The sequence below is a fragment of the Anolis carolinensis genome, chromosome 3 (genome assembly GCF_035594765.1).
Source record: "Anolis carolinensis isolate JA03-04 chromosome 3, rAnoCar3.1.pri, whole genome shotgun sequence".
In the NCBI taxonomy this organism is placed as follows: Eukaryota; Metazoa; Chordata; class Lepidosauria; order Squamata; family Dactyloidae; genus Anolis; species Anolis carolinensis.
This window is the reverse complement of record NC_085843.1, coordinates 184,870,354-184,893,039: the sequence shown is the minus strand read 5'-3', so window position 1 is coordinate 184,893,039 and position 22,686 is coordinate 184,870,354. Positions and strand designations below refer to the sequence as shown.

The 22,686-nt window shown below is 43.8% G+C and overlaps 1 protein-coding gene across 25 annotated transcripts in view; it reads right to left on the bottom strand.

The window, feature by feature from the left end:
• Positions 1-21,005, bottom strand: part of camk2g (calcium/calmodulin dependent protein kinase II gamma) — a 209,604-nt gene extending 188,599 nt beyond the window's left edge. For 7 of the 25 annotated variants that reach the window (XM_008114268.3, XM_016994940.2, XM_062977463.1 and 4 more), the window contains exons 1-2: positions 20,678-21,002; positions 16,723-16,817 (exon numbers count right to left, since the gene is read on the bottom strand). In XM_008114268.3, coding sequence (XP_008112475.1) covers positions 16,723-16,817; positions 20,678-20,742 — 160 coding nt within the window. In that variant the 5' untranslated portion in view covers positions 20,743-21,002. Of the gene's footprint in view, positions 1-16,722; positions 16,818-20,677 lie in introns of all 25 variants that reach the window. The other 18 variants (XM_008114261.3, XM_008114263.3, XM_062977462.1 and 15 more) reach the window with 8 other exon arrangements.
• Between the last annotated feature and the right edge of the window lie 1,681 nt (positions 21,006-22,686).

The following is a 22,686-nucleotide window of genomic DNA, read 5'->3' as shown; positions in this document are numbered from 1 at the left end:
AAGCACCAAAACATTATGTTATACAACAAATTTGACAGAAAAAGCAGTTCAATACACAGTAATGCTATGTAGTAATTACTGTATTTATGAAATTAGCACCAAAATATCACGATGTATTGAAAACATTGACTACAAAAATGTGTTGGATAATCCAGAACATTGGATAAGCAAGTGTTGGATAAGTGAGACTCTACTGCATATGAAATAATCTAAAATCCAAAATTGTCCACATAGTGGCTGTTATAGTTTTCTGATGGTTCAGTGTACACAAGCTTTGTTTCATGAACAAAATGATTTAAAATATTGTACAAAATTACCTTCAGGCTATTTGCATAAGGTATATATGAAGCATAAATGAATTTAATGTTTAGACTTGGGTCTTCTCTCCAAGATATCTCATTATGTACATACAGAATATGCAAACACTGCTACTGAAAAATCCAAAAATGTCTTTAATATAAAACGCTTTTGGTCTCAGGCATTTCAGAAAAGGGATACTCAACCTGTACACCAAAGATCTCGAGCCCTTTCTTGCCAAAAGAATACAAGATCCCATGTCTGGAACATCTTGCCACTCAGAAGTGGAAAACATGTAACAATTTACTATAAGACAAAATATATTACCTTAGACAATATATCAACTGACACTGCAAAACTCTGTGAAAATCTCTCTAGAGATCATATGCATACTGTATCTGGTCCTTATGCATGGTTTACATCAAAAACCTATCTGGATCTACAAAAACACCTTTCCAAATGCTTTCATACTAACCCAAAATATACGTGGTCATTTCTAGCAACATTTTCTCTGCTGCATTAATGTATCTCCAGTTACAACTTTGTGTTGAAAGGTATACTTTGTAAATCAGAAAAATCAACAAGAGTTCCTGCAGCAAGACATAACAGCCTCAGAGAGTACTGGCATAAAAGGAAAAACCTCTGCACAGTAGACATGTACATCACAATTAGCACATGAGATTTTTTCCACAGCACAGCAATCTTGAAGAAAAATCACAGAGAAGGATAGGTGTGAACTGGTACACACCCCCCAACCAAAGGATATAATACCTTGAACAGCCCAAACAGATCTCTATTGCACTGGAGGATCCAAAGAACCAATAATCCTTTTTTAAACAAACAAGCACTTTTGGAGGCTTTCCTTTCCAGGACAGTTGACTAGTCCCGGCAATTGGCAATTCCACCCAGTTCTTCCATCAGGGGGAGGAGGGCTTGCATGGAGGTGGCTCCATTGAGGTGATATGGGGGATGAGAAAGCACGGTCACCATCAACCCAGGGAGAAGCGCAACAGAGTTTTTGCGACCCTGGAAAGGATTAGGTGTGGTAGTCTTCAGGACAGACCCCCCAACCTTAAGGTCCTGCTTTTGAACGCCAGATCTGTCAATGGTAAAACAGCTGTCATCCAGGATTTGATTTGATCCTGGATGAGGGGGCAGATCTGGCATGCATCACCGAGACATGGCTGGATGAGCTGGGAGGTGTGAATCTCACCCAGCTGTGTCCTCCTGGTTTCGGGGTGCATCAACAGGCCAGAGTTGGGGGGCGGGGAGGAGGAGTTGCGGTGATCTTTCGGCAGTCCATCGCCCTGATCAGATGCGCCGTTCCACAATCTCCGAGGTTCGACTGTGTCTTCCTGAAGGTGGGAGCCCGAGACAGCTTGGGGATTCTGTTGGTGTACCGTCCACCCCGCGACCCAGCAGTCTCTCTGTCCGAGCTAGCAGATGTGGTCTCCAATGCGGCCCTTGTCTCCCAACAACTGATAGTTTTGGGAGACTTTAACATTCATGCCGAGTCCACATTGACAGGTGCAGCTCAGGATTTCATGGTTGCCATGACAACCATGGGGCTGTCTCAAGTTATATCAGGGCCCACACATCAGGCAGGACACACCTTGGACCTTGTTTTTGTTGTGGACGGTGGGACAGTCAGAGTGGAAGAGCAAAATATTCTTCCATTGTCATGGTCTGACCATCATCTGATCTGTTTAAGTATCGCCGTGCCTTCTAACCTCCGCAGGGGTGATGGACCCATTAAGATGGTCCGCCCCAGGAGACTGATGGATCCGGATGGACTTCTGAGGTCTCTTGGGGATCTTCCTGTCCTGGAGACTGGCGATCCTGTCGATGTCCTGGTTGATCGCTATAATAGTGAGCTATCAAGGGCATTGGACACGATTGCTCGCGAACGTCCCCTCTCACTGCGTAGAGTCGCGTCGACTCCTTAGTTTTCCGAGGAGTTGGCTGTGATGAAGCGTAGGAGGAGGGGACTAGAGTGCATCTGGAGGAAATCTCGGGACGTGTCCGACCAAGCACGGGCTAAAGCCGCTATTAAGGCGAACTCCGTGGCTCTGCGAGCAGCCAGGAAAATTTTCACGACTGCCCGCATAGCGTCTGCAGCCAACAGGCCATCGGAGTTGTTCCGAGTTGTGGGGGAGCTCCTGCGGCCTCCTGAGGCCCAGGGGCTTCCCGATGACTTGGCAACTGGGTGCAGCGATTTCGCGCACCATTTTGCAGGCAAAGTTGCTTAGATACGCCTTGAGCTAGACTCCAGTTCAATTGTGGTCTCAGCGGAGGTAACCCAGGTACCTGTCTGTTCGATCTTATGGGATTCTTTCCGGCTTGTTCTTCCTGATGACGTGGAGGGGATTCTTGGGTCTGTGAGGGCGACCACCTACGCTCTGGATCCTTGTCCCTCTTGGCTGGTCAAGCTGGCCAAAGATGGGTTGTTGGATTGGTTTGTGACCATAATAAATGCTTCTTTGGTTCAGGGGTCAGTTCCATCCTACTTTAAGCAGGCGGTAGTAAAACCACTACTAAAAAAGCCCTCGCTTGATCCATCTATTTGTAACAACTACAGACCAATCTCCAACCTCCCGCTTTTGGGCAAGGTTCTGGAGCGGGTGGTTGCCACGCAGCTCCAGGAGTTCCTCGATGACACTGATTTTCTGGACCGCTCGCAGTCTGGCTTCAGGCCTGGGCACAGTACCGAGACGGCTCTGGTCGCCTTGGTGGATGACCTCCGCAGGGAGCTGGACAGGGGGAGTGTGACCCTGCTGGTTCTCTTGGACATCTCAGCGGCTTTCGATACCATCGACCATGGTATCCTTCTGGGGAGGCTCTCCGGGATGGGGCTTGGTGGCACGGTTTTGCAGTGGCTCCGGTCCTTCCTGGAGGGTCGTTCCCAGATGGTGAAGCTGGGGGATACCTGCTCGGACCCCTGGCCATTGACCTGTGGGGTCCCGCAAGGGTCTATTTTATCCCCCATGCTATTTAACATCTACATGAAACCGTTGGGAGAGGTCATCCGGAGTTTTGGAGGGTGTTGCCATCTCTACGCAGATGACACGCAAATCCACTACTCATTTCCATCTAACTCCAAGGAAGCCCCTCGGATTCTGAACCAGTGCCTGGCCGCTGTGGCGGACTGGATGAGGAGGAACAAGCTGAGGATCAATCCTGACAAGACAGAGGCCCTCCTGGTCAGTCGCCCGTCTGATCGGGGTATTGGGTGGCAACCTGTGCTGGACGGGGTTGCACTCCCCCTGAAATCACAGGTCCGCAGTTTGGGGGTCCTCCTGGATTCAGCGTTGACGCTTGAGGCTCAGGTGTCGGCGGTGGCCGGGAGGGCTTTCGCACAACTCAAACTTGTGCGCCAACTGCGACCATACCTCGTGAAGTCTGACTTGACCACGGTGGTGCATGCCTTAGTTACCTCTAGACTGGACTACTGTAATGCGCTCTACGTGGGGCTTCCCTTGAAGACGGCCCGGAAACTACAATTGGTCCAGCGCTCGGCGGCCAGATTAATAACAGGGGCGAGCTACAGGGAACGATCTACTCCCCTGTTTAAAGAGCTCCACTGGCTGCCGTTCACTTTCCGGTCCCAATTCAAGGTGCAGACCATCATCTATAAAGCCCTAAACGGTTTGGGACCCACCTACCTTAGTGACCGTATCTCCTACCATAAACCTGCTCGTTCCCTTCGTTCATCCGGGGAGGCCTTCCTTTCGCCACTGCCTCTGTCCCAGGCCCGTCTTGTGGGAACGAGGGAGAGGGCTTTTTCTGCTGTGGCCCCCCGACTGTGGAATTCATTGCCCACTGAGATTAGGCAAGCCCCCACCTTGTTAGCCTTTAAGAAAGATCTAAAAACATGGCTTTTCCGATGTGCCTTTGGGGAGTAAATGTAATATATCACTCTGGCTATTCCCCTTGGATTTTATCCTTTAGACTGCTTCACCATTTTATTTCCCTGTTTCCCTTATTCCTATGCCTCTCTCTCCCGAGTTTTTAATTAAGTGTTCATGTGGCCTGCCCTGGTTTTCATTGTTTTCTCCGATTTGTGTTGTAATATATATACGATAATTTTGCACTGTTATATTGTGTTATGATTTGCTGTTTATTTTGTTATATTGTATGGTGTCTGGGCATGGCCCCATGTAAGCCGCCCCGAGTCCCCATTGGGGAGATGGTGGCGGGGTATAAATAAAGTTTTATTATTATTATTATTTTATTAATCTTGCCATGGAATCATGGAGTTGGAAGAGACCTTGTGGGCCACCCAGTCCAACCCCCTGCCAAGAAACAAGAAAATTGCATTCTAAGCCCCCCCAACAGATGGCCATCCAGCCTCTGCTTAAAAGCCTGCAAAGAAGGAGCCTCCACCACACTCCGGGGCAGAGAGTTCTACTGCCCAACAGTTCTCACAGTTAGGAAGTTCTTCCTAATATTCAGGAGGAATCTCCTTTCCTACTGGCATAACCGTAAAGTGATTTCTGAAAGTCAGGCTACAAAAATTCAATGTCCATGTCAAGTAACTCTTTCATGTCTGTTGAGCAGGACTTTCCTTGCATTGTTCCCGAGCTTATAACAGAACTGAGAATTATCCACATACTCTGAAATGTTTGATTTCCCACAGCTCTCTGTATCTCCCAGTGATGAAACATTCTCAGTTAGCATTTTATCATTAGGAAATCATTTTTTTAATTAGTTAATAATGGGTTGTCTAACAAAAGTGCCTGTGTATTTTGTTTCCCCAGAATGCTTTTTTTGGAAAGCACCAACTTCTTTGAGTCCAATCGAGGCCTATAAAGCATGAAGCAATATAAGTCAATCAATCAAAAATCTTTATTACGGTCATAGACCAACATAAGTGGGGTAACGTCTCATAGAAGCATTGTACACTAAAATCTAAAAAACAAAGGTATGTTGAAGGCTAAAATACAAAACTATTTAAGAGAAGGGAGGGAACTAAAAGGGATGGAGAGGGAGGGAGATTGATGGAGGGGTAGGAGCATTCAGGGCACAAGTCTAGAGGACTTGGATGGGAAGAACTGATTTACGTTTCAGTTAGCTGATAGATTGTTAACTTTTGGATCTAATCTAAGTCTCATCCAAATCAGATCTACAGCTCATTTTAGGGACTTCTCCCCACATTCTGTATTGTCTGAAGCAGTGTCATCACTACCACAGAGAAGTTTCTAGAGCTCCCAACTCTCCTTGGAGACACTCAAATGCAGGACTCCTTACTCTCAACACCTCTCATAGAACACTCCTGGCTTCTTATAAATGATGTGGAGAAGGGGCAGAATAGTGTAAGAGGGATATGGACCATTCATAGTGTGAAAGCCACAGCATGGGCACAGGCCTCAAGGTTCTATCATACTACTCAAATCTTAGTACCCACATACAACTTGAATTCTGGACTAACTTCCAGAGTACTCAGAAAGTCATACAAGAAATCTGTTGAGTCCCAGACTGAATTGGGAAGATATTTCTTCAATCATAAGGAGGAGAAACTAACTGTGGGATTGCTTGAGTTTTCCCTTCTATCAATGTATTTAGACGAACTTAGCCCCAAACTTAGAAATTTAGGATTTGTGAAGCGTTCACAATGCGATGCCTTCTAATCCTCTTTCCTTAGCTACCATTGCTGGTATAGGTAATCCGAGACTTGACATGATCATAGACAGGACAGACAAACAGCAGGCTGAAATCCTGCCTGCTACAGCACATTTATAAAATATACAGCGTAAACCGAGAGGCAGCTCAGGCAGCTCATAAGCCAGGCTGACACTGCTTGCCCACGCACTGCACATAGGGAGATGGATCACAACAAGGCAGCTCCCAGTCTGAGTTCCCTGCAAAAAGTCATTCCCAATACTTTTGAAACACAGATTCTGTCAAATATTTCCTGTGGTTTTAGCAAGGTCAGGTCACATGAACTCTTCTGTTTCAGTGATCCCTTTTAAGTCAATTTTATTCAATAAAATAAAGATTCTATCACCACAATGTGCATTGTCTTGCAATATTACTCATGAACCAACTATCACAAAAAACAATCACAAAAGCAAATGAGAGCACCCAGACACTAGCCAGCTGGCACAAGAGGAAATATGCAGTTTATGACATCAACTTATTCCTCCTCTCCCATCATATACATATTTCCTTGCTCCACAGATATGGATGCAATGACCCCAATTTAAGGTGCTGACAAAAAATCCCCTTAAACCATAGGACTCCCACCTTCATGTCACCATAGAATTTTCTTTAAATAAAGAAAAGACTGGCTAACCAAGTTCTACCATGTTTGCTACCTACTTAATCATATACTAGCTGACAATGAGGCAACAAGACAGAAGACACACAAATCAAGAAAACTGTTTTTGCTATTCCTGATCTCCCCCTCCTGAAACCCTTATATCTATAAGTTTTCTGAGTGTTCATTATATGCTATTGAACAGAAGAAAATTAGGAAGCAAAAAGAAGAAGCTACACTCTCTCCCCCCCCCCCCCTCATATGTATGCATACAGAGGGACTAAGAAGTTGTGGTAAATAAGCTTCTATCCTTCACTCCCATGTTACAAAGTCAAGACCTCCTCTAGGATAGAGCACCTACCCTGTGTGCAAACTTATGGATAAATTGCTGAGAACACACAGATACAAATTTGCCACATTAAGACAGGCTTCTGTTAAGTGTGTTCAGGCCACCAGTGTGCTTCAGGCTTCAGTTAATTTGTTTTGTGGGTTCTCTTTTCCATGGCACACCTCTTTCTCAGCTGCAGTGCAGCACAATATCATCTGCATCCAATTCAGTCATTCAAGCAAAGGTGGGGAGAGAGGAGGGAAGGAAGGTGAATATCAGGCTCTGCCATATTCATGCCTGCAACAGACTGATCTCGACTGCGTGATACAGAAATAAAACACATGACTGCAGGGAAGAGGAGGGAACAAGGTGATGGGGGAGGAAGTTCCAAACACTTCCTCCACAAATCAAATGTTTGCAGCTTAATTATGAATGCAGACTAGACGTACAACTGAAAAGGAAGTGTCACAAGCCCAGAAAGATATTTGTTTCAGGGAAGGACATTGCTTCAGAAGCAACTGAATCTGAAAACACCAACATGTAATATTAGCTAGCAGGCAACCTACTGCACAGAGAGCCACCAAACCACAAAACAAAATAATAACTCCAGTTCAAAATAGGCCTCTTCAAGCCCCCTTAAAAAAGTTCTGCTCCTAGACATATGGGAGCACAACTTCCATCATCCAGAGTCTGCATGAACAATGAGCTTTCTGAAGAAGAAATGAGTCCACAACTGGGGGGCACCATATTGGGGGGGGGGTCTGGTCTAAACTAAACAGCATCATTTGTGCCAGTTTTCTTTTCCAAAATGTGTAAATTTTGCTGATTGTTTCTTTCACTGGGAAGCACCTATGAAACGAAATCATTCTAGATTTTTAGCAGATTCAATAGTGCACATTTTGTCATGCCTGAATCTAAAGCAGTGGTTTTCAATCTGGGGTCCCCAGATACATTTAACCTACAACTCCTAGAAATCCCAGCCAGTTTACCAGCTGTTAGGATTTCTGGAAGTTGAAGGCCAAAAACATCTGGGAACCCCAGGCTGAGAACTACTGACCTAAAGTATATGCCAAGGAGAAGGTCCATCCAAATTCTCACTATAACAGCCACAGCTTTTGTATACATTAACTCTATAGCAAAAGTTCTCAAGATGGAACCAGAAGTATGTCATCCTGGAATGATATCCAACTAACAAGCTTTTTTGTGCCAAGAACTTAACTGTCTCCAAGCATGTAGGGGGATGCATGAAAGCAGTGGTCGGGGGATATATCCTAAAGCAGGCAAGGACTTTTCACCTGATTTGCACACACTCTATCCTCCACCAAAAATGTCTTACCAACTGTAATCTACTGGAAACAACTGAAATTTGAAAGTAACTATCTTTTTTAACAGGATACACAGCATTGGGGGAAGAGAGCGTTGAGCCTTTCCTTCCCCAGTAACAGAACTTCACCCCACTTATACTACAATCAAGTAAATGTGGTAATTGTAAAATATGCTCAGGAAACATAATTTCCTGAGGCTTTGGTTAGTTTTAGGGTTCATATACATTTCTTTAAGTGGGGCTAAGATAAGTGTATGGATTTGTTTCAATATTTTCAATTGAAGAGAATCATGATGAAGAATTCTTATTGCCATGTTCAGAGAATTTCCACTGGAGAAAAATAACTTTTTTGCTCTGATATAGCACCTTTCATTCTGCTCTTACTTGTTAAGGCTTTGTGTTAAATTATTGGTTGTTTTTTGTAATGGGTTGATTGATTCATAAGTTCTTGCCCTGCCTGCTAAACTGTAAACCTATGAAATGTATCCCTATTTACAGAAATAATGAAAGTAGGAAAATACAACTAAATGCCAGCCTTCTGAACTGGTGTGGTAGTCATTAGTTACATTAACACTACAGTTTTGAAAATAGATTTTTTTAACAAAGAAAAAATGCAATAGAGTATTTTCCACTCCAAAAATTATCATTTATTTGGAGCTAAAACAAAGATAAATTTGGAAATACCAATTTAAGTTTTTAAAATGAAGCATTTCATGACAAGCAAAAATGTAATAATATTTATGAAATCTCACAAAGAGATTTAATAATTAGCTACTCCTCCAAATGAAACTTATGGTATCCCTGCCCTCTGCTAAATCTGAAAACATCTGGTTGTTTGCCAAAAAAATTGTTCCACATAAACATTTTGCTAAGTGCTTAACAGCAGGATGTAAATATCTCAATATTCCTGCCTACCTAGTTCAATATTTGTTTTCTTAGTCCATAAAGGACAAGGTTTTAACAGACCACAAACTGTCAGTATTGCCCTTTTAAAATACTAGTGCTTTATTTGCTCTGAGGCTTGGGTTAGTTATTGAAAAAAGTGCTACAACTGACAACCTAAATGACCTCTGTTATAGAGCACAAGTGCTAACCTAATGACTTCTGATATTTAGTAATACATATTAAACCAAGGTTCATTAAGAGGCCATCCACAGGGTGTCCGAAACTGATTTTATTCCCCTCAGCATTATTTCCCTTTTCCTAGGGTTTAGTCACACATTATGCTCCCTTTTGCCATCAGACATTTCTTGATAATATAAGGGCCAAAATCAAACTGCTAGTTTGATTGATTCACCAGAACCAGAATTTATTAATTCATTTTATCCTGCTTTTCTCCCGTGGGTGGGAGGCTTACTGTAATTAGGACTAGCAGTTAGATTGAGGACATGGTATCCAGTGTTCACAAATTACAAAGACCAGGAATCTTTTACCTCTGGCAAGTAAGAACCAAGACGTGACTATGAGAAGAACCTTCAGAATCACCACACAGCAATGCTATCTCGTAGTTGTGCCTTGGGCAATAGCAACTGCCACTCAGCATATATCCATGTGGCAATGAACTCAGTGGTCTCTTTCTGCTGCATGTCTACTGCCCAGCCCAGAAGATCTGATAGCTCTTAACATCTACAGGAGAAATAAGCTGGGCTGACATTTCTAGGAAAGAGCATATAATACACAATAAAAGTGCAAGCATGAACCACTAAACCTTTGAAGAAAAGGCTATGGTTAATTTTACTCAGTTTACATTTCTGACATTATATTTAAGAAAGAGCATACAGCTAACCTGAGGAACCAGGGCTATGAACATCACACTGACAACAGTATATTCTGGCATTAGAGTCAGAAGAAGGTTAACAACGAACATATACTTTGGAAGCAACTGGATAAGCTGTCCTTGCCTAAAAAAATTATAAAATGGCAAAAAAAAACATCTATCACAGTAAACATAGATTCTAATATCAGTTCAAAATTTTAAATCTACTTTTCTAAATTTATGTCCAAATTTGGCATTATGTGGTTCTGGACTTCTGCTAACTGCACAGTGCCAGCTTTGTATATACTGAGAATATTTATATAAGAGACACACACAGGATTGGAGCACAGAACGTTGAGCTGTGGGTATGGGCCCAGCATAAAGTATCAAAGCAACCAGGGCAATCTTCCATTCAAAGCTCCCCAACCACCTGCTTACCAGATCACACTGTATGACAGGTTTTCACCTCTGCTTTTCACGATCTCAAGCCAGACATGACTTGGGAGAAAATGGAAAATTACTGTGGCCACAGCAGAGACAAAGTGATCCATCACTTTCCTCTCTGGTGTCCTTGAGGCCTCAAAGATTGTGATTTAATGCAGCAGTGTAATCTCTGGTGCACACACTATGGTAGGGGTGGACATAGGACTGCAACTGTTCTAGGACTGCAACTAACATAAATCACTCACTGTTGGCAATGTTGGCCGAGGTTGATGTAGGCCAAAAACACCTGGAGGGCCAAAGCTGCTCCCCCCCCCCCCTTCACATGCAATAACTGACTGTTATCAATTAATAGATGGGGCAGTAACATATGGTGTTCTGTAGTACAATAATGTACTACAGAACATGGGGCGAGAATATGATGCAGTGAACTATTCCCAAGAAGAAACAGGCAACAAGCTAAATTTATGAGTACTGAACTATGCTTATTCTGGGAAAAAGCACATAAACGAAATATATAAGTTAACAGTGAACTACTTATTGTACTTTTCTTAGAAAGGTACTTAAAACAATTCTCATTCATACGAAAAGTGATTCGGGGCCTCCCTTTTGTAACCTGGCCATGTTATCAAGTGTGACTTTTGCTCCAATATCCTTCCAGCCTAATAGTTAAGTCATCGTCCTGATCTGCATGGCTGCACTGCAGCACCACAGAAACTAAACACCTCTTAGGTCATGGAGAGCTATATCTGATCCTACATACTCTGCCAGATTCCTTTCATTTCCAGCAGAGGTTCCTTAGACACAATGTTTCAGAGAGTCTTTCATTACCCTTCTCATCGTTTATTATCCTGCTTTATTCTCCTCCATTTGATAAACTGATTGCTGTAAATTCTGTATCCTGTGCACTTATTTCAAAAAATGTAAAATTTAATTAACGCACAGTTGCAGGAATGTTCTTTTGTCATTGATGCTGCCTATCAAGGCTGTTCTATCCTTGTTGCTTTTTCTCATTTCAAACACATTAGTTTGTCCTCTACGTAGTTAGCAATTGCTGATGTCCCGCATTTTGCTGCAGCTCAACAGCTGTTTGGGTACTTAAAATCTTATGCGAGCACGTTATCGGGTGATTGGATGCCATGACAACTGAGTGATAGATATTTATTTTCCTGAAGCACTGCCGTTTTTACATTGCTATCCCAACCTGTAGTCCCCTTGAGTGGATCCACCCTCCGTTTACTTCCCAGTCACTACATAATAGAATCCTATAGAAAAGATCCGCATGTGAAACTTTTAGCACACAATAAAAGGTAAAACAAAATCTATTTATTTCATTAATTCATTAATTTCTCAACTATCTCTCAGGACACAAATTTATCAGATGGTGGGACAAATGATCATCTAAATCCAACATGACATGTAAGATGAGGGATTGGGGAGGGGTGTGCAACACAGCCATAAAATTCATAAAAATCAGAACTACCCCAAGTCCTGTCCCCCTCCCCCCAAAGCTAAATGAAAATTATGGAGTCATAGTATCACAGAGCTGGAAGGAATCTGTTCAATGCAGGATTTCCACTTAAAGCATTCCTTGTGGGTAGCTGTCCAGTTTCTTTTTAAAGACATCCAGAGAAGGAGACCCTGCTAGCTCTATAGGCAATTATTTCAATTGCCAAATCACTCTGACTTAAAAGAAGTTCTTTCTACTGTTTAATTGAAATCTGCTCTCCTATAGCTTTAAATAATTAGACCTGGCTCTACCCTCAGGGGCAACAGAAAATATGACTGTCCCATCTTCTCTGTGACAGCCCTGGAGGTATATAGAGAGCAGAATCATGTCACTCCTCAGTTTTCTCTAAACTGAGCGGAACATACTCAGCTCCTTCAGCCTTTCCTCATAAGTTTTGTTCTTCACATCTCTCACAATCTTTACTGCATTTCTTTGAACCTGGTCCCAGAATTCTCGTTTCTTTGAACGAGGCTCCCAGAATTGAATGCAATACTCCAGATGAGACTTGATTAGTACAAAAAACAATGGGACCTTGCAAAAGCGGTGAATTGTAACGCTCTCTGGACCGTCCTCCTGAAAATTAGATCCTCTGATAAATTTGTAAATATCCTGTGGTTCCTCCATGATGGCAACAGTCTTGGACAGCGACAGATCCCAAAGTGACCCATTTAGAGTGGGACCAGGTGTCATCAATTCCATCAGCATTGCCTTCAAAAAAAATCCTGCGAATCTATTGGGAACACAGGCGGACAGATGCAAAGACCACCAGCATCGAAACAATGATTCTATGTCATCAACCTCACTGGACCAGCCACATTGTCTGAATGCCTGATCACCATCTTCCAAAGAAGTTATTCTACTCTCAGGTCAAGAATGGAAAATGGAATGTTGAACAATAAAAGAGATTTAAAGAGGGGCTTAAAGTTAACCTTAAAAATGTGGAATAAACACCAAGAACTGAGACGCCCTGGACCTTGAGTGTTTTAATTGGAGATCAGTTGTTACCAACAGTGCTGGGGATTTCAAAGAGGCATGAATAGAGAGCAAAAGGTAGAAACATGCCAAGAGGAAGGTGTGTTAAGCAAACCCTTGTCGGGATCACTTTTCATCTGGAAATGTATGTTCTCACTGCGAAAGACCATGCAAATTCAGAACAGGTCTCTATAGTCACTTGCGGACGCACAGCCAAGACTCTACCCTTAGAAGACAATCAGACTCAGCCACGAGTGATCACCTATGATGATGGCGACAGTGGAACTATAACTTCCCTTGATTTGGAACTATGCTTCTAGTAGTCTATCCTATCTTGTGCATTTGGTTTTTGTGGCCTAAAAGTGGAATTTTGCAATAAATATCATTTTGTTAATTTCTACACGATTTTCTTGTTCTTAGCCCATTTTCCATTAACTAGGAGTTAGCTGAAATATTACGTTATTTTAAATTTTTTTTAGCATATATCACTTCCTTATATTGTTTCATTTAAAACTGCATTTATGCACTGTGCTGTTCAGGCTCTTGGTCTTGCTGCTAGGCATGCAGAAGATCATATGCAGCCAAACTGCTAAACTGCTTTTGTGTGGTTCCTCCAAGGGCAGCAACAATGGATCTCCTCCTCACCCATATCCCTAAAGATATTAACAAAAATTAAGAAGGCCTCAATGAACTTTGGCACCTGAGATTTCATCCAAGTTTGTCTCTATAATAGGAACAGCTGTTATCCCATTATCCTAGCTGTCTACAAGCGACATTTAATTTACCAGAAAGATGCTTCAACAGCCCTATGTAAATCTTTATGTAAATAAAGATTTCCCAACATCTGAAAAAAAAAAACACAGAACTCCTTAAGGAGCAGAATAAAGCCTTGCAAAACAAATCCATACAACAAGCAGCTACCATATTTACTCACAAACTTTCCCACTCCTGTGTACCTTTTATCCTTAAGAGTTTTACTCTATTTTTATTCAAAAAGCAAGGAATAAAGAAATCCTTTAATGCCAACCCTTGCTCTCCACTCTTTTCAGAGTTATCTTCGGCTCCACAGAGTTTGTCTTTTTACTTCCATCACTGGTTTCTTTGAAGACTCCATTAATGTTAGACCATGCTGTTCCACAAATTATCTCTCACTTATGTCATTGCTATGTATTGCTGCCCTATGTCAAAGACATAAGCTTCTTTTCTTTTTAGACTCTATCACTCAAATCTGAGTTCAAATACCAAGAATTCATGATTACTTCTACAGGCTCTTTTCATCACCTTAGAGACATTACTTACATACATCTACTACAGTGTTCCCTCACTACTTCGCGGTTCACTTTTCACGGATTCGCTGTTTCACAGTTTTTCAATAAACTCTAAAAGACTATTATAAATCATAAAAAATACAATTTACAGCTTAAGGAAGGGAGGAAGGGGAAGCCAAAGGGAGAGAAAAGGAGCCCAAGCAGCAACGGGAGGAGAAGGAGGCGATTTATCAACACACGATTGGTTGATAAAGACTTAAAATAGTGTATAACTACTAAATAATGTATAAATACTAAAATAAATATAGCGTCCCTACTTTGCAGATTTTCACTTATTGCGGGTGGTCCTGGAACCTAACCCCAGCGATAAGTGAGGGAACACTGTACTCTTTCACCCTCCTTACAAATCTAAATAAAACTATGTAAGAGAAAGCTAAGAAAGAATTGCAACGGAGTATGTGTTTGGATAATGAGGTGTCATTTATATGTCTTTTAGGGTGCACTGGAATATGTTCAAAATCATTCCTAATCTGCAATAAGAAAATGAGACAGAAAACAACGTAAGCAAATGCACACCTCAGCAGTTCTTCCAATGTACACCTCCATACACTGTATTCTGATCCAGGTTTTTCCCCCCCAGCCTACTTTCTACAGTGATGCACTTTTCTAGTAAACAATCTTTGAATAATTTTTGTAAAAAATCAAAGGTGTCTATTACTGTCATATTGCTGATAGAGAGAAGAGGAGAAAGTTACTAGTCTAGGGTCACTGAGTTCACAATCAAGGCAAGATATTAACAGTGGGGACAATCCAGCTTATTTGGAGAAAATTTCAGAAAGTCAGCTTGCATTACTGAAATATCTTCCCAATGAAGGCTCCTACTACTGAGTTGGGTTTTTTTGAAAACAGAAAACCCACTTGTCTCTGCAAGAAAACAACACTGCTATAAAAGAGAGAGGACAAAAGCAAGAAGGGAAGAAACAGAGAGAGCAAAACTGCTACATTTTACCAAAGGAAACTTAATTGAATTGTATGCCTTTAACCAGTTACATTGAAACTTAAGGACAGGGAAATTGATCTCTGTACATTTTACAGAATAATGTTTCTGCTCATTAAGTCAAGGCTGGCCATACACATTCTACCTTACACTGAAACCCACTTGTTACATATGGCTAATTATAAATAACCTGAAATAATAATTTGCCATAAGCAACAGTGAATAAAACAACTCCTCTGTATCACAGAGTCCCTTCGGGTGAGAAGGGCGGGGTACAAATGCTGTAAATAAATAATTTTCTTATAACTTGTGAAATCTGAATAATGAATAGTAGATTGTTGAAGAATAGTCAAACCTTATGGAATATAGCATTTATGAAGGTATGAGAATAATTTAATTCATTATATTTCCATGAGATGATTTTATTTGAATGTTTAAGGTCAGTGTGTGATAGCAACAGTTTATGGCACAACACACTATCTCAAAAAGGCTTCAATACAAGAAAATAAACACATGTTTGAATTTGCCTCTGACATTCCTTCATAGATTACATGGTATGTTCTGTCACAGTGTTAAACTTTATCCACACAATCAGAGAAATATAAAAAGATAAAAGCATCATTTCACAATGCTTACAAGAATTAGGATTCACGCTAAGATATTATTCCAAACAGACTATATACAGCAGACTCTCAGTTAACCAGAACTCACCCAACCAGAAAATGCAAGTAATCAGCAAATAATTGAAGACATAAAACAGTACTGCATTCACAAAGCTTTCTTATATAATACAGTAAAACTGTGTTACATTAAGTTAAATGTCTTCATTTATCTTGACTTGTTTGTAAGTACTGTATTTCAATATTATCAAGCCAATACAGAGTTTACAATATGGTATAGTATGGGGTATAGTATTGGTTAGGTTGGTTTTTAATAGTAATTGTCAAGCAACCAGAAACTATATTCATCCGGCATCTACAAATCCCCGTGGCTACCAGTTAACTGAGAGTCTGCTGTAAATGCTTCCAGATGCAATTATTTCAAAGGGTGTTTTGTTGTTGTTGGCAACAAAGCGTGTTCTAACATTTCTGTACAATGCAGTTGTGCCCAAGCACTGCATCTAAACATTGAAAATTAAACCAATACACGAGTCTAATTTATATATCTATCTATACCCAGGAGAACTCCCAAGCCAACCGTATGTACGCTTACTCAAAAGTAGGCCACCATGAGTTTATTCAAGTTATTTTCAAAATGACGCCATCTATTTCTAGTCGAAAATTCTAAAAAAAATTAGAACAAACAAAAAACACCTAGCACTAAACCACTAGAAGTAAAGCAATGTCATACTTCAAAGGTTAAAAAATACCTAGTTTTAAAAATCCACACAATAAGACCACATGAACTATTATTTTAACTTGGGGCAACATAGTAAAATACTTATAGAAACACTGACACAGGGAAAAGCAAAGTTGCTGCTTGTGACATTCTTTGAAATAAAGATAAATAAAACCAGCTTATCATGGTGATCCTGCAAGGGAACCTGATCAAAAACCAGCATTCAGGCACTCACCCCTGGCTGACAGCTTCTTGGTATTGATGATCTTTGCAGCATACTCTTGGGATGAGGTTTTCTTCACACAGCGACGGACTACTGAAAAAGCTCCCCTGGAACAAAAAGGAAGGCTGACTCTGTGACACTGAGTTAATAATGGAACATAAATCAAGAATAACATTAAAATTAAGGGTAAGAAAAGAAATAGCACAATATACAAAAGGATACCTAGGGTAGCGGCCCACAGTGACATGTTTGGTTCCCTAAAACGAGGACACATAATACCGTTGTGTGTGTGTTCTAGACCAGGGCTTCCACCTTTCCACTTGTGACCCCTTTCAGCCAGATAAATTTTTACACGACCCCAAGTATATACAGGTATAAAAAGAACCCAACATTTACTGAAAATAAATCGGCATTTGCAAAGTTTGTAAAATAGGCTGGTTTTCCTTTTTTATAAAGTACAGCTGAAATATCTTCTGCAGAGTCCACTGTAAACACTGCACAACAGATTCGTGAAAATGTCTAAAACGGCTCAAAGTTCAAAAACCCCAAAAGTGAGCAGAGGGAACCTCATTTGGGGTCGGGACCCGCAGTTTAAGAAGCAGTGGTCTAGATCTTGTTCCAAGCTGACAGCAAAAGGGGAATTAAAACTTTTATTTGACACGAACACAAGAGTAACAGTATGCCTTATGTGTTTCTTTCTTTTTTGCCAGTACAGGTTTAGAAAGGTGTTTAATGGTACAAAAAAGAGAGGGAAGGTGGCGAACAAGCAGAAGTGCTATGGTGATTGCCAATGGACGAAGGAGAACAGGTACTAGAAAACCGCCCCAAAGGGTGATTTTTTTTTGTATCGTGTCAGAAGCGACTTGAGAACATACTGCAAGTCGATTCTGGTGTGAAAGAATTAGCATTCTACAGAGATGTTGCCCAGAGTACACCTGGATGTGTTACCATCCTGCTGGGAGGCTTCTCTCATGTCCCAGCAAGGTAGAGCTGACAGACTGGAGCTCACCCTGTCTTGTGGATTAGAACCGGCAACTTTCAGGTCAGCAATCCAACCTTCAGGTCAGCAGTCCAGCTGGCATAAGGCAATGTAGTTTTACAGGAAAGGAGATTCCACTTGAACATTAGGAAGAACTTCCTAACTGTATGAGCTGTTCAAGCAGTGGAACTCTCTGCCCCGAGTGTGGTAGATGTTCCTTCTTTGGAGGCTTTCAAACAAAGGCTGGAACTGTCGGGGGTATTTTCAATATTATGTCCCTGCTTCTTGGCAGGGAGTTGGACTGGATGGCCCACAAGGTCTCTTCCAACTCTATGATTCTAAGTGCATGGCCAGGAAAGTAGGGGATCAGTTGGTCCCCATACCATTGTTTCTTAAATTGTGGGTCTTTGATCCCTTTAGCAAATGTTGGGGTCACAAACATTTGGCAACAGTAAAGCATTTCTGAATTCTACCAGAAATATGCGGTGTTTGCAACAGACTCTGTAAAAATGTGCTTCAATTGTACGCCACTGAAAGGAAAATCATCCTATTTAGCGAGCCTTGCAAATGATTATTTATCATTAATTTGTGTTTAATTAGTATGCCTATGGTACATATACGTATATCTGGGGCCGCATTAAACATGTATAAGGCCATAAGGGGAAAAGTTTACGAAGCCCTGCCCTAAACATTTCCTGACAAAAAAGAGAGCTGTCTGCATCCTGGAGGGACGTGCCTGAACAGTTGCACGCCCTGGGAAAGCAAAAAACATCTCCTCCTCGCCCATCTCTCCTTTGAGGGATTGGAGTGGGAGAAAAAGGACATCCCAGGAATAGCTGGTGAAAAAGCCTGAGCGGAAGGAGTCCCTGAAGATGGGAAGGCAGGGAGGGATGCAGCAGCCCCGACCGGCTGGTGCAAGAAAGGGGGAGGCATCCAATGCAGCAACAGCAGCAGTACCTGGGATGCGTATCTCCCCCCTTTTCCTGGCTGTTGCTGGCTTTCCAGCTCTCTCTCTCTCCAGCAGAGGACCGAGGGAAAGGCCAGGCCGGCAGATCTCTCTCTGAGTTGCTGTGGGTTTTCTGGGCTGTGTGGCCATGTTCCAGAAGCATTCTTTCCTGACATTTCACCTACATCTATGGCAGGCATCCTCAAAGGTTGTGAGGTATATTGGAAACTAGGCAAGTGAGGTTTATATATCTATGGAAGTTCCAGGGTGGGAGAAAGAACTCTTTGTCTGTTGGAGGCAAGTGTGAATTATCAATTAAACATCTTGATTAGCATTGAAAAGCCTTGCAGCTTCAAGTCCTGGCTGATTCCTGCCTGGGGAATCCTTTGTTGGGAGGTGTTAGCTGGCCCTGGTTGATTCATGTCTGGAATTCCTGTTTTCTGAATGTTGCTCTTTATTTACTGTCCTGGTTTTAGAGTTTAACACTGGTAGCCAGACTGTGTTCATTTTCATGGTTTCCTCCTTTCTGCTGAAATTGTCCAAATGCTTGTGGATTTCAATAGCTTCTCTGTGTAGTCTGACATGGTGGTTGTTAAGAGTGGTCCAGCATTTCTGTGTTCTCAAATAATATGCTGCGCTCAGGTTGGTTCATCAAGTGCTCTGCTATGGCTGACTTCTCTGGTTGAGTTGGTCTGCAGTGCCTTTCGTGTTCCTTAATTCGTGTCTGGGCAATGCTGCGTTTGGTGGTCCCTATGTAGACTTGCCTCTCAACAATGAATTCCCCCAGAAAGGAATCAGCTAGGTCATAGAATCATAGAATAGTAGAGTTGGAAGAGACCTCATGGGCCATCCAGTCCAACCCCCTGCCAAGTAGCAGGAAATCGCGTTCAAAGCACCCCCGACAGATGGCCATCCAGCCTCTGCTTAAAAGCCTCCAAAGAAGGAGCCTCCACCACAGTCCGAGGCAGAGAGTTCCACTGCTGAACAGTCCTCACAGTCAGGAAGTTCTTCCTAATGTTCAGGTGGAATCTCCTTTCCTGTAGTTTGAAGCCATTGCTCCGCGTCCTAGTCTGCAGGGCAACAGAAAACAAGCTTGCTCCCTCCTCCCTGACTTCCTTTCACGTATTTGTACATGGCTATCATGTCTCCTCTCAGCTGCAAGGTCTTGAAGCTGCAAGGCTTTTCAATGCTAACCAAGGAGGCCAGTTGTAACATTCACACCTGACTCAAACAGACAAGAGCTCTTTCTCCCGCCCTGGACCTTCCACAGATATATAAACCTCCTTTTCTTAGTTTCCATTATACCTCACAACCTCTGAGGATGCCTGCCATAGATGCGGGCAAAGCGTCAGGAGAGAATGGTTCTGCGGGCGAAGCGTCAGAAGAGAATGCTTCTGGAATATGGCTATACAGCCCGGAAAACTGACAGCAACCCATGAAAGCCTTCCAGAACAGCTCTCTCTCGCTGTGTGTATGTCCTTCTGCCCGGCGGCTGGGCCATCGGGGAGCCTTCTCCCTCCGTCTTTCCCTCCCGTGGCGCAGGGAGAGGGCCTGAGGGCGGAGGAGGTTGCAGCAACGGCGCAGAGGCCCCAAGTGGGCGCACGGGGGGCGGGGGAAATGACGAGCCCCCACGTTGCCGTCTCTCTCTCCCTTTTCAACGTACTTTCTTTCCCCGAGTTGCCCTGATACACAGAGAGAGAGAGACAGACAGAGAGGGAGGGAGGGAAGGAAGCCCGTCCCTCGCCTCCTCCTTCCCTCTGTCTCAGAGAGTAAGTTGCTCTCTGACGGAAGGCATACTGACAGCAAGAGTGGGCTAATTGGCGCACTCCCCTCCCTGTCTGTCCGCGCGCGCGCGCAGGTCGGCTAGAAGGGCAGCCGCGCGCGCCAAGGGCTCCTGCCTGCCCGAGCCGCGCGCGCCAAGTCCGCATTAGACGCCGGGAAGGGAGGGAGGGAGGGAGAGGCGACTGAGGGGACGATGCGACTGACTGAAGGAAGGGAAGGGAATGAGTCCCGGCGCGGCGAGGCTGTCGGAGGTTGCGTACTTGCCGAGCTCTTCGTACAGCTGGTACTCGTCGGTGAAGCGGGTGCACGTTGCCGGGGTGGCCATGTTCGGGCGGGAAAGAAGGAAGGCAAGCAGGAAGGCAGGCGGGGAGCGCTGCTATTGACGATGTAGCCGCCGCGACATCGGACCTGGGCGAGGCTCGGGGTGGCGCTTTTCCCCCCTCACACCTGAGGGCTCCTAACGCGGGGCGAACCCACGTCTCGCTCCCGTCTGCTGCTGGTGGTGGTGGTGGTGGTGCCGGCGCGCCTTTCCGCCCAGCTGTGCGCACAGTCACCGCTCCCAGCAGCAGAAGAGCCAGCAGCAAGAGGAGGAGGCGGAGGAGGCGTCTGGAGCCGAGCGCGCGCAGCACCGCGAGATCTTCGCTGAGAGGGAGGAAGGGGGGGGGGCTCCTGCTCCTCCTCTTCTGTCCTGGCGGCCGCCTCCTTCCTTCCCCCTCCCTTCCTCCCTCCCCCCGCCCCCAGAGGTGTGGCACGCGGCAAGCGACGCAAAAGACGGTTGGTTGGGAGGGGGGCTGCGCGTGCGCCCTTCCTTGGGCCAGCAGAGACGTCTTCTCCGGATTGGGCGCCTCCCCAGTCCCCTCAGCCTCGGCCCAGGCCCAGCTCCATATGCAGGGCGTGCTGGGGTTGCCTCTTCTGCGGACCAAGGCGAGCCAGAGAAGGCAAGGGAGGAAGGCAGCTCCGAACCGAGCTTCTCCAGGCAGGAATGTGTCCTCTCGTTTCTCCGTGTGTGGATTTCTATCTGTATTTAGACCTGCATGCATCCAATACGCAGCCTCTTTTCTTCAGAGGAAGGGCGGCAAGGAAAGCGGGTGACAAGGAAAGAGGACGCTGGTGTCATTACAGCAGGTGGAGCAAGGAAGGCTGCATCTCTTCCCAGCGTGAATGAACCAATACCTCGCCTTATAGCTGTGGTTCTCAACCTGTGGGTCTCCAGATGTTTTGGCCTTCAACTCCCAATAATAATAATAATAAATAAATAAAACTTTATTTTTATATCCCGCCCCATCTCCCTGAAGGGACTTGGGGAGCTGTTAATCCTAACAGCTGGTAAACTGGCTGGGGTTTCTGGGAGTTGTAGGCCAAAAACCTGGGGACCCACAAGTTGAGAACCACTGCCTTATTTATTTATAGTAGAGTCTCACTGAAAGCGAGGAAGAGCTGAGGAGCCTTATCACCAAGGTGAAAGAAGAAAGTGCAAAAGCCGGGCTGCAGTTAAACATCAAGAAAACCAAGATCATGGCAACCAGACCGATTGACAACTGGCAAATAGAGGGAGAAAACGTGGAGGCAGTGACAGACTTTATATTTCTAGGCGCAAAGATCACTGCAGATGCAGACTGCAGCCAGGAAATCAGAAGACATCTACGTCTTGGGAGGAGAGCAATGGCCAACCTTGTAGTAGTAAACTTTTATTACAGTCAATGACCAGCTCGCCAGAGCAATGGCCAACCTTGACAAAATAGTGAAGAGCAGAGACATCACACTGGCAATGAAGGTCCGCATAGTCAAAGCAATGGTATTCCCCATAGTAACCTATGGATGCGACAGCTGGAACATAAGGAAGGCTGAGCGAAGGAAGATAGACGCTTTTGAACTCTGGTGCTGGAGGAAAATCCTGAGAGTGCCTTGGACTGCAAGAAGATCCAACCAGTCCGTCCTCCAGGGAATAATGCCCGACTGCTCACTGGAGAGAATGATATTAGAAGCAAAGTTGAAGTATTTGGGCCACATGTCTGATCTATGTTATTGAATGAATGTAGTTTGACACCACTCGTAACTGCCACAGTGTTTGACTAAGTCTTCAACCCTCCATGCCAAAAAGTGCCGGTACCTCACTAAGCTACCAGTCCCAAGATTCCGTAGCATTGAGCCATGGTAGTTAAAGTGGTTTAAAGTGACAATTTTACAATGTAATTGCCACCCAGCTGTCAGATTGCAGGCACTAGCACCCTTCCTTATTGAATTGCCAAAGGAGGGCTTCCGGGATCCA